At 40.0% G+C, this 18083-nt stretch overlaps 1 protein-coding gene across 1 annotated transcript in view; it reads left to right on the top strand.

Annotated features, from left to right (window-relative positions):
• The window catches only part of Mettl15 (methyltransferase 15, mitochondrial 12S rRNA N4-cytidine), a 325629-nt gene extending 313580 nt beyond the window's left edge, over positions 1-12049 (top strand). The window contains exon 7 of the mRNA XM_060372199.1: positions 10898-12049. Coding sequence (XP_060228182.1) covers positions 10898-10953 — 56 coding nt within the window. The 3' untranslated portion in view covers positions 10954-12049. The remainder of the gene's footprint in view (positions 1-10897) is intronic.
• Positions 12050-18083: the final 6034 nt, after the last annotated feature.

An 18083-nucleotide genomic window follows, 5' to 3' on the forward strand; every position in this document is an offset into this window, starting at 1 on the left:
TTCAAGGACGATGTATCCGAATACACAATGGATACCCATACACACACAAATATGTAAAATGTTTATGTGTATGTATGCACTCATTTGCTTGAAGAAATTAGCTTCATTATTCTGTGTTTTTCTATTATTCATAGATTGATAGATATTTATTTTCACCTTATATTCTTTCCTTCTGTGATAAATATGAAACATTTACTTACGTTAAAAAGGCTGGTGAGAATGAAAGGTTTCCTTTAAACTCCTTGGTGGTTCTGGTAGTATTTGATCACTGACTGTTATGGATCTCAGGATAAAGGCCTCTTATTTAACACAAAGAGAAAGAGACATAGAAGCAACATGACTAGGTGGTGATCAGATGGCTAGGAGTCAGAAGTCTTTGATCCCCTCTCTGTCTTATTTAACCAGACTGTTTAGATAGTCAGAGGTGATTATTTGAACTGGAGCTGGGTTAAGAAGAGGTCCACAGGTCAGTTAGCAGTTGTATTCATCTGGACAAGAGTTGATTTGAACAAGGGCCCCAGAAGGTATGTGAAGGCGCCCTTACTAGAGAGAAGCTATAGAAGGCCGAAGGAACTGAGCAGGATCCTGATGCTCTCTGAGGAAGTAGAAGTGAAATAGATGCCTTGGCCAAAACTCTGAAATATTAAAGGGCATTGATAAGACACTCCTTGTCCATTTGATGCTGTAAATAGATGATTTAGAAACTATTCAGATGGGGGACTAGAGAGATGGCCTAATTATAAAGATAATTTACTGCTTTTGCAGAGGACCAGTGTTCAGTTACCAGTAGCTACATTAGGCAGCTCAAAACTGACTGTAATTCCAGTTCCATAGGACCCAATGTCCTCTGCCTTCCACAGGCAACTATGCCCAGGTGGTGCATATAAGCTTATGCAGACACTCACACATACACATAAACAAGTATGAATATGTAAATATATTCCAGATGAATCACTGCACTAATTTATGACTTCCCTCTGTAAAGATTTCTACATATTTGGACCAAAGCTTCCAGACCTATTTTTTATTTTTAACACAATAGAAAGCTGGGAAAATGATCAGTGTGGTGTCGGGTCCTGGAGTCTATCTATGATACTTCTTGCTTTTCGAAACTAGCTTCCATGGGTTGATGCATGTTTCTGTCCCATAGGAGTGGTGCCATTTTTTGATCCCAATCCCTCTGCAGGTAGCAGTTACCTTGATTGATGCCCTCTAGCCTCTTTCTCCTTATAATGCTCCTTTGGGGGGCTCCCGGGATTACAATTCCCTAGTTGGTATTTCCATATATTTAAAGCATTCCCCTAGCCAGGAGATGTTGCCAGGCTGGCCATAACCTTTTCCAGAACTATCCTTTCTAGGACAACCTCAGATCGCCATCTTTTTACAGCTAATAAAATTGGGTATTGTAAAAGTGAAGAATTTGCCCAGTCCACATGTGGTCAAGACATGGGGAATATGTGGGTTGGTGTCTCATTCAAACTGCCTTCTACTACCATCCAGGCTGACCCCCAGGCCTAGTGGCAGACACACTTGTTTGAAAACAGTGATCTTTCAGCTGAATATACTATACAGAGCACTGTCATGATAACTTGTGTGCTCTGTTTGCCTCCGCAGAACCAGGCTTACTGGGGATAGTAGACAAAGAACAGAAAATGAATAATTTATATTTCACTCTCTCACAGAGGCTCCCCACTAAGTTGCTTTCTAGGAAAAATATTTCTGGCTTGCAGTCTCAGCATGAGAACATGTGCCAAGCCCAGCCCACTGGCCCCCTCTTCACACTGTCTAAGATATTAACCAGATAGAAATAACAGGCTGCTGGGTTTGATTGTTGCCTTTATATCTTGGTCCCTGGGAAAAGGACATGCTTTCTAATAACTAGGAAAAAAAAACCCTCTCCACTTCCTGAGTGTTTATTTGTTGTCAAATTGATCCAGATGGTAGGTAGACAAGAGGGGTACTTATAGCAAGACCACCAGAATTCTTGTTTGATACTGCATGTGAATTTCCCTTCTGAGCTCAGCTGCAGGGTATTTTATTAATCTTTGTTTCATACCAGCTTCCATCTGCTAAAATACACTCAAAATAGAGACAGACCTCATAGATGTTTCCAGTCAATATTGCTTCTGTATGCTGTTATAAATTGAGATGTTTACAAATCAATAAATTGATTAATATGCGGTATAAGATGAGATATCCCTTATTTTTCTACAAGGAAGACAATTTAATTACAGAACTGTAGGAAAGGGAAGCTCTATTGTGTTATATTCTTTATTATGGGACTGGGGATCCCATGATCCATGGAATATAACTATTGAGATCATATGTGAGAATATGACCCAAATGCAAGCAAGCCTTAAGCTTAAGTGGATAGTATGTCTTAGATTTAGTATTAAAAATCTCAACCAAATACTGACTTTTATGGGTTTATCAGTTCCCTTTCTGTAGTGAACTCTCCTGTGTACAGAGCATACCACACTACAGGACTGAGAGCAGAACAAACTAGTGAGTATAGTGATGAGTAAAGGATGACTATTAAGAAGGAAAACTGAAAATGAAGATAGTGAAAGGAGAAGCAAGAGATAAAAAAGCAAGAGACAGAGATAGATGGTAGATAGACACTTGGATAATAGATACTCAGATGATAGACAGATGATACATGAAAGATAAATAGATGATAGGCAGATGATAGATAGATAAAGCTTACTGTTCAGCCACATTAATGACAGTTTACTTGAGATTTAAATCCCAAGACCTTTGCTGGTTATGTCCTTAGAGTTCTGTAAAAATAGGATAAATTTTCATGTAGTTTTTTTGTATATGGACACATTGAAACTTTTGTTCTTCATTATCTGGTAAATTTTTCTTTACCTTATTTAAAAATTATCTTTGTGTCAGAGAAAAAAATGACTCTGACTGAAACTTTAGGTCTTTCAAATAATATAAGATAGCATCCTTAACTTTCCATCATTTAATTTTTAAGAGCACAAGATAATTTATTCTGGAGCCAAATGTGAACAGCCATGGATGGCATAGGAACATGGATTCAGGATACCTCACAATGTGTCAGAACGTGTTTATAATTTCAGAAAAACTTAATACTCTCTCTCTCTTGCTATTATTATTATGTTTTAAATTTTATTCATTTTGTATCCCGGTTGTAGACCTTTCCCTCATCTCCTCCCGGTTCCACCCTCCCTCCCTCTTCTGCCCCTATCCCTTTTCCCTAGTGCACTGATAGGGAAAGTACCCCTCCCCTACTGTCTGATCCTAGCCTATCAGGTCCCATTAGAACTGTCTGGATCCTCTTCTTCTGTAGGCTGGCTAGGTCACCCCACCAGGGAGAAGTGATCAAGGATCAGGCAACCAAGTTCATATCAGAGACTGTCTCTTCTTCCCCTACTAGAACACCCACAGGAAGCCTGGACTGTCTATGGCCTACATCTGAACTGGGGGTCTAGGTACTCTCAATGCATGGCCTTTGGTTGATGCATCAGTCTCTGCGGTCCCTCCTGGGCCCAGCTTTTATTTTCTTTGTTGGTCTCCTTGTGTGGTTCCTGTCACCTCTGTGTCCTACTATATCTCCCTTCTTCCATAAAACCCCCTGCACTCTGCCCAAAATTTGGCTGTGAGTCTCTGCATTTGCTTCAATCCGCTGCTGGGTGGAGTCTTTTAGAGGACTTCTGAGATAGGCTCCAGTCCTTTCCTTCTCTTCAACCGCTTCTGGTATCTATCCTGTTTGCTCTTCTGAATGAAAATTAAACATTTTCCCTAGGGTCCTCATTGATATTTAGTTTCTTTAGGTCTATATATTTTAAAATGCTTATGCTATATTATATGGCTAATATCCACTTATAAGTGAGTTTACACCATGTGTGTCTTTCTGCTTCTGCATTTTCTCACTCAGGATCATCTTTTCCACTTCTATCCATTTGCCTGCAAATTTCATGATTTCCTTGTTATTAATAACTGAGTAGTATTCCATGGTGTAAATGTACCACAATTTCTGTATCCATTCTTTTGTTAAGGGGCATCTAGGTTATTTCCAGATTCTGTCTGTTATGAATAAAGCTGCTATGAACATATTTGAGCAAATGTCCTTGTTCTATGGTTGAACATCTTTTGGATATATGCACAGGAGTGTTAGCACTATTCTTAGTTTTCTCAGAAAGTGCTAGATTGATTTCCAAAGTGGTTGTATAAGTTTTCATTCCCACCAGCAATGGAGGAGTGTTCCCCTTTCTCCACATCCTCTCTGGCATGTGTTGTCACTTCAGTTTTTAATCTTAGCCACTCTGATGAGTGTAAGATAGAAAAAATCAGTAGCTCTCCTGTACATAAAAGATAAAAGGGATGTGAAAGAAATTAGGAAAAAATACCCTTCACAATAGTCAAAAATAACATAAAGTACCTTGGTGTATCTCTAACCAGCAAGTGAAAGAATTGTATGACAAGAATTTCAAATCTGTGAAGACAGAAATTGAAGAAGATATTAGAAGATGGAAAGATCTCCTATGCTCCTAGACTGGTAGGGTTAACATAGTAAAAGTGGCCATCCTACCAAAAGCAAGATACAGATTCATTACAATTCCCATCAAAATATCAATACAATTCTTTATAGACCTTGAAAGAATAATTTGCAACTTCATATTGAGAAACAAAAAAACCAGAATTGCCAAAACTATCATGTACAACAACAGATCTTCTGGAGGAATCTCCATCCTTGATCTCACATTGTACTATAGAGCAACAGTAATAGAAAGAGGTATGATGCTGGCATAGAAATAGACTGGAGGATCAATGGAATAGAATCTAAGACCCAAGAAATAAACCCACACACCTACGGACACCTGATTTTTGTCAAAGAAGCCAAAAGCATACATTGGAAAAGAGAATCTTCAAAAAATGGTGCTCAGTGTCTACATGTAGAAAAATGCAAGTAGATCCATACTTATCACATCGCACAAACCTAAAATCCAAGTAGATCAAAGACCTCAACATAAAACCAGACACAATAAACCTGTTAGAAGAAAAAGTGGGGAAGAACCTTGAACTCATTGACACAGAAGACAACTTCCTGAATAGAATACCAACAGCACAGGCTTTAAGATCAACAATCAATAAATGGGACCTCATGAAACTGTAAAGTTTCTGTAAAGCAAAGGACACTGTCATCAGAACAAAACGACAGCCTACAGACTGTGAAAGGATCTTCACCAACCCTATGTCTGACAGAGGGCTATTACCCAGAATATATAAAGAACTCAAAGAGCATCAGACCCGTCCGATACCTTTTTCTCAGAGGCGGGACCTGGGGCATCAACCCGCATGCAATCAGACATGCTCTTCTCTGGGTCCAAAGCGGCTGACCCTGAGTGCAGTGCTTAGCCTCGCATCCTGAGCATAACATTTTAGCTTTTTATGGTATCCAACCATGCTTGGGGAGAATGTCCTGCTTCAATGGCTGTAAAGGCCTGAATGATCATGGCTGCATCACACTGTTGTGAGACTCTAATCTTGCATATATACCACAGCTCTTTGGGTGGATGACACCTAAATGAACATCGGTACAAAGTCCCAATTTATTTCTAATATCAGAGATCAGACCTCTACTCTTGCCTGATGCGTCTAAAACAAAAAGGGGGAACTGTAGAGAGCTGCGGAGTGCTATGCCTTAAAGATGGAGCTGGTTTCCGCCTTCCACCTTCCCGATGGTGAGTGCTCTCTGTCACGAACAATTCCACATTTGGCTAAGGCTGAGGATCTGGCTTGCTTCCATGTATGTGGGCCTATCTGCATTGCCCACGTGGCACGCCTGGGTTGGCTACCCAGAGGCTATTTAAGCTGTGGGCTGGCTTTCCCCAGGGTCCGAGGATTGTTCAAGGTTCCTGAATAAACTGCATTGAAAAAAAAAAAAGAACTCAAGAAACTAAATACCAACAAATCAAATCATCCAGTTAAAAATGGGGTACAGAGCTAAACAGAGAATTCTCAACAGAGGAATATCAAATGGCAGAGGAACACTTAAAGAAATGTTCAAAGTCCTTAGTCATCTTTGAAATGCAAATCAAAAACGTCCCATCATTTTTTAGACAAGACTTTCCTATATAGCTTTCCTAGTAAACGCTAGTACACTCCCTGCTTAAAGAGCAATTACTATGGACATGCTCCTAGTCAAAACAGTGCCTACCTCATCTTCAATCACATTGTAAAGTCATAATTGAGACCATATTCACTAACTCATGCCCTTCTTTGTAAAACATTTGTTTTTCTTACTCTTAATCTCTGACCTTCCTTCAAAGTTTTTTGTGTTTATTTTAATTTCCTTTATGAAATGTTTACCCTATCATTATTCCTAACCTTAAGATGCTATTAACCGTTGGTTTTACTTTTCATTCTAGAAAAAATGACAAGTAATTCCATGGAAGACTTCACTGTGCATCTGTTAGTATCTTTTGGCTATATTCTAGCACTAGACCTAAATTCTCTTCTCGAAGTTTGTTTTTATCATTTATTTATCTAACAGCAGAGGTGTGCTGTACCACAGCTATATTCTCTCTCTCTCTCTTTCCCAACCCCAGAACAATGATATTAAAATATAAGATATAGCTGGAAGTTCTGGAAGAATCTGCACCCTCCAGTCATTTAGTATTTAGTATGCTGCAAAGCTTCATGGGATTCCATATAAAGAAGTAAGCTTCTTCAAAATCTGTAAAAACAATGACCGAATGCTTCGTTTTTGAATTGTAACTCCATTATATCATAAAAGTCATGGGTCAAAAGACCTGTTACAGTGGTGGCAATGAGAAATCTGTGTCTATCCTGACCTCACGCTTTTAATTTAGACAGCCATCAATACAACCCTTGAACAGCATCTAATAAAAAAATAGATATTAGCTGGCTGTGTGATCTCCATAAGTTTGAGTTTCTTCCTATCTCTAAGTCTTCTGTTATTGTCTTCAATAACACATATTTTAAAAATTCATTTTAAGTTTTTCACAGTTAGTTTATATCCTATTCACTCTCCATTGCTCCACCTATCTCCTTCTGGGTCCACTTCTCCCTCCCTATCCCAGCCTTCCCAGGGATGGTAGCTACACTGACCTCTGGGTATAGGTTAAGATTTAGAATGTAGAAACAAATTATACCAAAATTGCCATAGTAGATAACTTTTCTAAGGTCCACAACCTCGGTAGTAATGGGATTTTGGCTAGGTTTTTAGTGTCAGGCATGACTTTTTCCCATTAAGAGTGGGCCTTTCCCACAGATAAGGACATTGCAACCATCCTGAAGATACCTGATAAGCTAGGGCCAGATGGAAGGAAAGGAGGACACCCCCTCTCAGTGGACTCGGAAGGGGGCAAGGAGGAGATGAGGGAGGGAGGGGAGGATTGGGAGGGAAAGAGGGAGAGGGCTACAGCTGGGATACAAGTGAATGTATAAAATTATTTAAAAATAAAAAAAAATAAAAAAAGAGTGGGCCTTTCTTATAGGTCTAGTATCCACTTATAAATGAGTGTATACCATGTGTGTTTTTCTGCTTCTAGGATACCTCACTCGGGATGATCTTTTCTAGGTCACACCATTTGCCTGCAAATTTTATGGTTTCCTTGTTTTTAATTGCTGGGTAGTGTTACATTGTGTAAATGTACCACCATTTCTGTATCCATTCCTCCACTGAGGGACATATGGATTGTTTCCAGGTTTTGGCTATTACGAATAAAGCTGGTACCAACATGATTGAACAAATGTCCTTGTGTAGTTGAGCATATTTTGGATATATGCCTAGGAGTGAAATAGCTGGATCTTGAGGAAGTACTATTCCTAATTGTTTGAGAAAGCACCATATTGATTCCCAAAATGGTTGTACAAGTTTACATGCCCACCAGCAATGGTGGAGCGTTCCTCTTTCTCCACATCCTCTCCAGCATGTGTTGTCACTTGAGTTTTTTATCTTAGCCATTCTGATGGGTGTAAGGTGAAATCTCAGGGTCATTTTGATTTGCATCTCCATGATGGCTAAGGACTTTGAGCATTTCTAAAATCTGTACACCTAAAGAAGCTAAACAAGAAGGAGGACGCGGGTAAGAAGATCAATCTTTACTTAGAAAGACGAATGGGATGGACATTGGAAGTAGGAGAAAACGAGAAACAGAATAAGAGCCTACCATAGAGAGCCTCTGAAAGACTCTACCTAGCAGTGCATCAAAGCAGATGCTGAGACTCAAGGCCAAACTTTGGGCAGAGTGCATGGAATCAAATGAAATAAGAGAGAGTTAGTAAGACCTGGAGAGAAGAGGAGCTCCACAAAGGCCAAATATCTCTGGGCACAGGGTCTTGTCTGAGACTGATTCTCTAACCAGGGACTATGCATGGATATAACCTAGAACGCTTGCTCGGATATAGCCCATGGCAGCTCAGTATCCAAGTGCCTTCCCTAGTAAGGGGAACAGGGACTGTCTCTGGCATGAACTCTTTGACCTCCCCACCCACCATGAGAGGAGCAGTCTTGCTAGGCCACAGAGGAGGACATTGCAGCCATTCCTGGTGAGATAAGCTAGAATCAGATGGAAGGGGAGGAGGTCCTCCCCTATCAGTGGACTTAGAGAGGGGCAGGGAGGAGATGAGGGAGGGAGGATGGGATTGGGAGGGAATGAGGAAGGGGGCTCCAGCTGGGATACAAAGTAAATAAACTATAATTAATATAAAAAATAAAAATTTAATAATAATAAAAAGAGTGGGCCTTCAGTTGGCACCACCAAGTCATTGCTACTTACAACACTTTTCATGAATATCCTGACATGCTGGTAATTGTTGTGGTTTGTAAGTGTTGCAGCTTGGTCGGACTGTTTAATTGCTTCTCTTGGCAGGTTGCATAGTATTTTCTGGAACCGTGAAAGTGAGACTGAAGAAAGAAGGCTTTCAGATCAGATGCTGCTCAAATCATGTACACACACACACATACACACACACACATGATATATATATGAATATATATCACTTATACATTAAGCCATTTCCATTTGGGCTCACATTGCTCCCCAAAAGATTGATAGACTAACATAACCCATAGTATCAAGCACAGGAACCCCTCTTCAAATTCAATCCATAAAATCTAGAGTTTTCTGCCATATTTTCTAAGTGGACCCTTTAGGATCCATCTACTGGAGCATGGTTGACCTACCAGAACTCAATGTGAAGGGATGGGAGATTTATTGGAGAGAAGCATGGGAGGTTAGAGCAGAGGTGGGTGTGGGGAGGGATAACTAATGGTAAGGATGTTTGAAAACCTATATGGAAACCCAACTATTTTATACCCTTCCTACACACACACACACACACACACACACACACACTCACACACACACAAACACACACAGGAGAAAGAGAGAGATCGATAGAGATAGAGAGAGACAGGCAGAAAGAAAGACAAACACACAGACAGAGAGTAATTGGAGTTACTCTACATGTGGGATTATGCTCCTGAAAGAAGGAATAGATTGTCAAATAAAAAAGCCAAGTGTCCATATACCCACAATTTGCTCAAGTACACAATAAGGACATTTGCTCAACCGTGTTTGTAGCAGCTTTATTTGTAGTAGCCAGAACATGGAAACAACCCAGATGTCCATCAACGGAGGAATGGGTACAGAAATTGTGGTATTTTTACACAACGGAACACTACTCAGCAATCAAAAAAGAGGAAATCATGAAATTTGCAGGCAAATGGTGGGATCTAAAAAAGATCATTCTGAGTGAAGTATCCCAGAAGGAGAAAGACAAACATGGAATATACTAGCTTATATAGACCTAAAAGATATGATAAACATGATAAACATAATGCAATCTATACACCTAAAGAAGATAATCAAGAAAGAAGACACGGGGTATGATGATCAATCCTCATTTAGAAAGACAAATGGGATATGCATTGAACGTATGACAAGAGTCTACCGCAGAAAGCATCAGAAAGACTCTACCTAGCAGTGTTCTAAAGTAGATACTAAGACTCATAACCAAACCTTCGGCAGAGTGCAGGGAATCATATGAAAGAAGGGGAGTTTGATGTGGAAAGAATAGAAACTCCTAAAGGACCAAACATATTTGGGCACAGGGTCTTTTCTGAGATGGACACTCAACCAAAGACCATGAGAGGATAAAACTTAGAACCTCTGCTCGGATGTGACCCGTGATAGCTCAGTAATCAATTGGCTTCCCATAGTAAGGGGAACAAGGACTACTTCTAATGGGAGCTCAATGACTGGCTCTTTGACCTCCCCACCTCCCAAGGGAGGAGCAGTACTGTTAGGCCACAGAGCAGGACTTTGCAGCCAGTCCTGAAGATACCTGACAAAACGGAGTCATATGAAAGGGGAGGAGGTCCTCCACAATCAGTGGACTTGGAAAGGGGCAGGGAGGAGATGAGGGAGGGAGAGTGGGATTTGGGGAGGGAAGGAGGGATACAGCTGGGATACAGAATTAACAAAATGTAACTAATGAGAAAAATAAAATTGAAAAAAAAAGCCAAGTGTCAGGCACTGTAGGTCTCCTCTCCAGTTAGTGTTCAGAGGTGTCCAATTGATACCACCCAAACCATAGATGCTATTGACATTATTTTTGGTTACCTACCAGAACTTGAAGCTACCACACAGATTGATCATAAGACACAGAAAAATCAAGCTGGTACTGATCATGAATATTTCTACTTGCTGACTAACTTTCATAATATTAGAAGGAGCTAGTTGGGCTGCTAGGGGAGTTGGGAATCATCAACAGCCTTACCCACCTGTGAAATCTGTGATCTGCAGTAAGGACTGGCATAGAAATAAATGCCAATGGTTGCAATAGTGCCATTACTTTTATGTGAGTAACCATTTGCTTTCTGTTTGTATTTCAGGCCTACTCCACAGGATGAAGCACATTCCTGGTACTACAAATATGGCCAAGAACTGATGAAGTGTGAACTTACAGGGTCCATCTTAAAACAGACAGTTTTAGTGCCGATTTGTCTTTGATTTCTGAACAGCTTAAATTATATTAGCTTCTAGGAAAGAGAAAACAATATGGGCACCACCAAAAGAGAACACGGGGTCAAGTCCCAGATAGTTTATTGAAACAGACAGAAGGCTTATGCCTTGAAGGCATTGCTATAACATACTAGGAGAATGCAAGCTTGTGGTTAGTAAGTTATATTACTAAAACTTGAGTATCTATTTCTATGTATGTATGTATGTATGTGAGTGTGCCTGTGTCTACTTTTATATTTTTATACAACTCCAATCATGTCAGTTGAACTAAGAACAAAGGAAACGTCATTCTTTCATCTTTTTCATATATTGATTCTTAAGTATTCATCAAGTACCTGTTTATGTCATAACTACACCAGGTCCAGGGGTTAACAAGAGAAATGAAATAGATGTAGCCTCGGTTCTCATAAGACTTTCAGAACAAAAATTTTGTATAGGGAAAGAAGAGATAGGGAAGACAGAGATATCTATAGGGAAAAGCACCTAAAAGTGAAGTAGTAAAAAAAAAAAAAAAAGAAAGAAAAAAGAAAAGAGAAGAAACACCCAAGAAAACCTTGGACAGTTTCATTGGATACTTTGCCCCCAAGAGTTACCCATGAGATGCCTTCTTTGAAAGCTTTCTTATCAAAATTTCACAAAAGATATTATTTGTGATGTTTCTGGAGTCTTGAATTCCACATCTTTACACATTAAATGTTGATAATAATAAGTGTTTAATGGTGTATAAGGAAAGCTCCAACATGAATGTTACTTGTATTCATCTTTATTAACTAGTAAAAAAAACATGAATAAATAGAGTCATGTGTTAGAGCTTTACTTATCAATATATTATGGGCTTGTTTACTGAAGTCAACAAGAGCTTTAGAACATTGAGAGATTATTTACTCAAAAAACCATTAACATGGCATGCTTCAGAAGTAAAATCTATATCATTAACAGTTTCTTTATCTCATTCTTGTCTATTAAACAAACCAACAAACCAAACCCTGATTGGTAGCCTTTGCTTATTTCTTTGCTTTAAATGCCCCCATCGTGGCTGAATTAAGCTGCCAGCACATTACAGAATGCAGAACAGGAAATGATATGCATCACTTTTAGTATTTCAGGCTTAGAGATACAAGAGCATGAATGATATTCAGTGTGTGAAATCATTAGCAGTGAATTTATTGATTATCTGTTTTTAGTATGACTTACTTAACTTTACATTTACACAATGAATACTTAAACAATGGCAGTGTATGACAACTAACTTATCAAATTCCTCTATCTTTCACAACAGCTTTTGTAAGTGGTATGAATTCCAACATAAAAGTCCAGGTAGTGTTTGGCTTTATTAGAGTGTTCTGGGTCTCTTCTTTTCTTTTTATTTATTTTTAAAAGACAGCCTCACAAAGTTCAAGCTTGTTTGGAACTCACTTCTGATCTGGTAATCTCACTTCCTCTCCCAATGGCAGGTATTGTGGATTCATGTGGAAGCCAGTACCTCCTATGTGCTAGGCAGGCATTCTGTTATCTCAGCTACATCACTTCATTTGCTAACTTAACACTCCAATGCAGAATGAGTGAGAGAGAGGACTTCAGTCAGGAAAATACTTTGCCTTCCATACTGTTATTTCACATCTTCACCCTTGTGAGATGTAGATGCCTCAAAATGCTGACTTGTTAGCAGCAAAGAGCTTGAAGTTGAAGGCTATGCAGACTTTGCATGTATTATTTTTGTTGAAGCCTTTCACCTTTCTGTTACAATTTCAGAAAGAGAGAAGAGACTCCAGGATACATATGTACTCATTGCTTCTTGGTGCACAGATCCTGGCTTTAAAAGAATCCCTGAAGCTTTTTTGCTTTAGTGAGACAGCTCGGAAGTGGTAGAATGTATGTTTACCTAGGCATGGAGGAGAAACTTAGGCCGAAAGTGCTGAGGGGAGGATGGTATTGTCTCCTAGCACTATAGGAGTGCATTTGAAAATAAATAAATAAGAAATGCCCAAGTGAACAAATATTTTTGGAGAATGAGTGCACAGTACTCTTTAATCCAGGTGTTGGCTAAGGTTACCCATTATACTAGTCAATGTTCTTTTGAGGAACAAAAGGAATAGGTTAAAATATGATTTGCTATGTTGTTTTAGTTGATAGGGGCTGGGGAGTGAAATAATGGTTGTCTGAATGCTGGAGAGAGAGAGAGAACACGGTCCAGGCTCAGCTCGTGAACCTCAGCAGTCTCAAGCTGGAGCTGAAGGTATGGAGGATCCCTGGAGAGCTTCTGGTCTTCATTCCATGTTGCAAGGCCACAGACCAGTGCTTCTCAACCTTCCTAATGTTGGGACCCTGTAATATAGTTCCTCATGTTGTGGTCATGCCCACCCATAAAGTTTCTTTCACCATTGCTACTTTATAACTGTGATTTTGCTAGGTTTATGAATTGTAATGCAGATATCTGATATTTCCGATGGTTTTAGACGATCTGTAAAGGTCATTCCACCCCCAAAGAGATTTTTGACCCAAAGGCTGAGAACCACCGCCACAGAAGTTGGGATTTCTCATCTGTTAATGTTGGAAGCAGTAGCAGAGCAAAATAGATGCACTAACCAACCAGAAGTGAGAAGAGTGGGATGAGCACCTCCGCCCTTTCATCAGACCTCTTTATATCTGGTCTGTCAACTTTTGAGGGAAGGTATGATCTTCTCACTTAACCCTTTTAAACAAATGTCTTGATTTCACAAACAATCAAGTTGAAAAACAAGATTCACCATACCTCCCCACTGAACTTCTGGGAAAAAAAAAAAAGATTTTATGCTCCCAAATTTGTATCTGCATGTACAATCAGTCCAGAAGCAATAAGTCTTGTTGGCACCTTAGTTTGAGGGTAGTGGACCCTTATTGTACTTCTGACATTCTGACCACATATTAATCATGCTTTCTTGGGACACTGAGATTAAGGCTCTTTGTTATAGTGCAGTGGGAAGCCTTCTTTTCCTTCTAGGGATTCTATGCAAAGGCAGAAGGAAACTGCTGATGGGGCTGGTTCCCCTTAGCTCCAGCTGTTACCTGAGCACACTCTAGGTTCTGCAAAGGATCTCCCTCTATCTCTTTGTCTGCACCTCTCAATCCCCCCCCCCCCCGCATAGGATGATTTAGTGGGCTTTTGCTCTGTGATCTCTCCATAACATCTAAGCATAACATCTCTTTTCTTGACACCTAAGCAAAACATCCCTTAAAATTCCTGGAAGCAACCAGAAAGCTAGCTTTTCCTCCTGACCCAAGGCAGCACAGTAACAAGCCTGCCAGAGGGGGTGTTTCCGTAAAGCAGCAGCTCAAGCTGCTTCATGGTGGTGCTTATGTGACAACTCCATTAGAAGGGTGTGTCACACAGCCATTATCCAGTCACATCTTAAGTGCAGCCCGCTGGGCTCAAATAGCACTTTGGGAAGTAACAAATAATTTTGTGTTATTGGCATAGGCCGTTGCAAGCTTCCTCCTGCTTGGGCACTTGTTTCTAGAGCCCATGGCTGTTACAGAAAGAAAACCCAGCATTAAACGTTTAATTCTGAAATATATTTTCTCAAGAGGTGTTCATTTGAGCTCCCTGGATTTCGAAAGTATTTTTCACCCTTGGCTGCAAGCCGTATCAGCCCTAGGCATCCCAGCCGCAGGCCACTGAAGGATGAAGAATGAAATGATTGCTCTGAAGAGTGGATGATCACGGCTCTCAAGCACTTCATCAAAGCATCCACAGTAGAGGGCAAGTGGGGAAGCTATCTCCACTCCTCTGATGGCTAGAGGCTGTGGTTGCTACTTGTAATGAGGAACTGTAACCTTTTCTTCTGTGTTCTGGATACTAGTAAACCACTTAAAAGGAGTGAGTAGACTTAATATGTAGATTTGTTTGTTGGAAGACATATTTTGTTTCAAATCCATTTGGAATTGCAACTATTTTGCTTCCCAGACCTGGAAATCCTACAAGTTATCTCTTGGGTGACTTAGGATGTTTGTGAACTGGTGAGAATGTAGCCTTTATAAATTTCTGAAGAAGTCAGATGTGATGCCATATAAATTGACTACAATAGTACTTCCCACTGTTGCTAAAAATGTGAATAACTTCATCATTACAGTCCCCTCTTTCATTGATCCTAGCTCCTTTTTTTAGGTGTAGAAGGTTAAAAACCCGGCAAGTTTTGATATTTGCTTATGGAGTAGGTCATATATAAGGGGATTCAGCCAGTTCTTCTGGTCTAGGACTGAGCAATAAGGCCCCAAATCCCCTGGGATCCTGTTAGGAATGCAGACAATTGGGCATTTCCTACGCAGTTAACATCTATAAGGGTGGAGCTCAGGAACTTGTGCTTAGGTAAGTTTTCCAACTCCCACTTAATATAGCAAGGGGTAAGAGGCACTATCTGAGCTAATGTGACAAAGCTCTTTCTAATAAAGCATCTGCATTCTCATCCAACTGCAAGTGATGTCCTCATCCTGGAGAATCTGATGGGACTAATCAGTGAAAGAATCAGTTTGTGCTGACCTCAGTTCTCTTCCTGCTCCTTCCTCAGGACCCCTGCCCCAGGTTACTAGAGTGAAAGTGAAAAATGCTCACCAGCTTTGTCCCTGATTTCAGTGGGATTGATTTAAGTTTCCCTCCATTTAATTTGATATTCACTATAGGCTTGCTTTATATTTTCTTCACTATGTTTAGGTATGTGCTTTGAATCCCTGATCTCTGCAGGAATTGATGTTGGATTTTGTTAAATGCTTTTCAGCATCTAAGGAGATGATCATGTGGGTTTTCTCCTTCAGTTTGTTTATATGGTGAGTTACATTGATGGATTTCCATATGTTGAACCACCCTTGCATGCCTGGGATGAAGCCTACTTGGTCATGGTGGGTGATATATTTTATATGTTCTTGGATTCGGTTTGCAAGTATGTTATTGAGTATTTTTGTATCAATGTTCATATGAGAGATAGGTATGAAGTTCTCTTTTTTGTTGGGTCTTTGTGTGTTTTAGGTATCAAGGTGACTGTGGCCTCATAGAATGAGTTTGGTAATGTTCCTTCTGTTTCTATTTTGTGTACAAGTTTTAAGAGTATTGGAGTTAGCTCTACTTCGAAGGTCTGGTAAAATTCTGCACTGAAACCATCTGGCCCTGCACTTTCAACGAATGTCGCTAGTCTAACTGGAGGTCTACATGAAGAAAAATACAAATAGATCCATATTATCACCCTGCACACAACTAAAGTCCAAGTGGCTCAAAACTTCAACATAAAACCAGGCACACTAAACCTATTAGAAGAAAAAAATGGGGAAGAACTTTGAACGCATTGGCACAGGAGACAACTTCCTGAACAGAATACCAACAGCATAGGTTCTAAGATCAACAATCAATAAATGGGACCTCATGAAACTAAAAAGCTTCTGTAAAGCAAAGGAAACTGTCCTCAGAACAAAATGACAGCCTACAGACTGGGAAAGTATCTTCACCAACCCTATATCTGACAGAAGGCTAGCATCCAGAATATATAAAGAACTTAAGAAGTTACAGACCAACAAACCAAGTAATCCACTTTAAAAATTGGGGTATAGAGCTAAATAGAGAATTATCAACAGAGGAATACCGAATGACAGGGAAACATTTAAAGAAATGCTCAGTGTTCTTAGTCATCAGGGAAATGCAAATCAAAATGACCCTGAGATTTCATCTTATACCCATCAGAATGGTTAAGATAAAAAACTCAAGTGAGAACACATGCTGGAGAGGATGTGGAGAAAGGGGAACATTCCTCCACTGCTGGTGGGAAAGAAAACTTGTACAACCACTTTGGAAAGAAATCTGGCACTTTCTCAGAAAATTAGAAATTGTGCTACCTCAAGAATAGGGTCTACCACTCCTAGGCATATAACCAAAATATGTTCAAGTACACAACAAAGACATTTGCTCAGCCATGTTTGTAGCAGTTTTATTTGTAATAGCCAGAATCTGGAAACAATCCAGATGTCCCTCAGTGGAGGAATGGATACAGAAAATTGTGGAACATTTACACAATGGAATACTACTCAGCAATGACAGCAAAACAAGGACAGCATGAAATATGTTGACAAATGGATGGAAGTAAAAAAGATCATCCTGAGTGAGGTAACCCAGAAGCACAAAGACACACATGGTATGCACTCACTTATAAGTGGATATTTGCCATACAATACAGGATAAACATACTAAAATCTGTATATCTAAAGAAACTAAGCAAGAAGGAGGACCCTGTGAAAGATGCCCAATCCTCATTCAAAAAGGTAAATGGATAGACTTTGGAGGAGGGAGAAAACAGGGAACTGGAGCCTACTACAAGGGCCTCTGAAAAACTCCACCCATAAGCAATACTTGGGCAGAGTGCAGGGGATCTTATAAAAGAAGGGGGAGATAGAAAAATGTGAAGCAGACAGGAGCTCCAGAAGGAGACCAAAAGAACCAGAAAATTTGAGTCCAGGGGTCTTTTCTAAGACTGATATTCCAACCAAGGACCATGCATGGAGATAACCTAGAACCCCTGCCTAGAAGTAGCCCATGGCAACTCAGTGTCCAGGTGAGTTCCCTAGTTAGGGGAACTGGGACTGTCTCTGATGTGAACTCAGTGGCTGGCTCTTTGATCACCTCCCCGTGATTGAGGAACAGCCTTTCCAGGCTACAGAGGAAGACAATGCAGCCAGTCCTGATGAGATCTGATAGGCTAGGATCAACTGGAAGGGGAGGAGGACCTCCCCTGTCTGTGGGCTTGGGGAGGGGCATGGAAGGAGAAGAAAGAAGGAGGGTAGGACTGGGAGGGGATGAGGGAAGGGGGTACAGCTGGAATACAAAGTGAATAAATTGTAATACATAAAAAATAATAAATAAGTAAAAATGCTCATCAGCTCCGAGCTAGGAACTATAATGCTTGTAATCTAAAAAGCACCAAAAGGAATTTCTTTGCCAAATTTTACAGTGCCACAAAGGTCTCTGATGCTAGAACAAGCAGCAGCACAATGACAAGTCGATGTTTGACCTTACTACATGTTGCCTAGAATGTTACAAAA

The sequence above is a fragment of the Meriones unguiculatus genome, chromosome 18, assembly GCF_030254825.1.
Source record: "Meriones unguiculatus strain TT.TT164.6M chromosome 18, Bangor_MerUng_6.1, whole genome shotgun sequence".
Lineage (NCBI taxonomy): Eukaryota > Metazoa > Chordata > Mammalia > Rodentia > Muridae > Meriones > Meriones unguiculatus.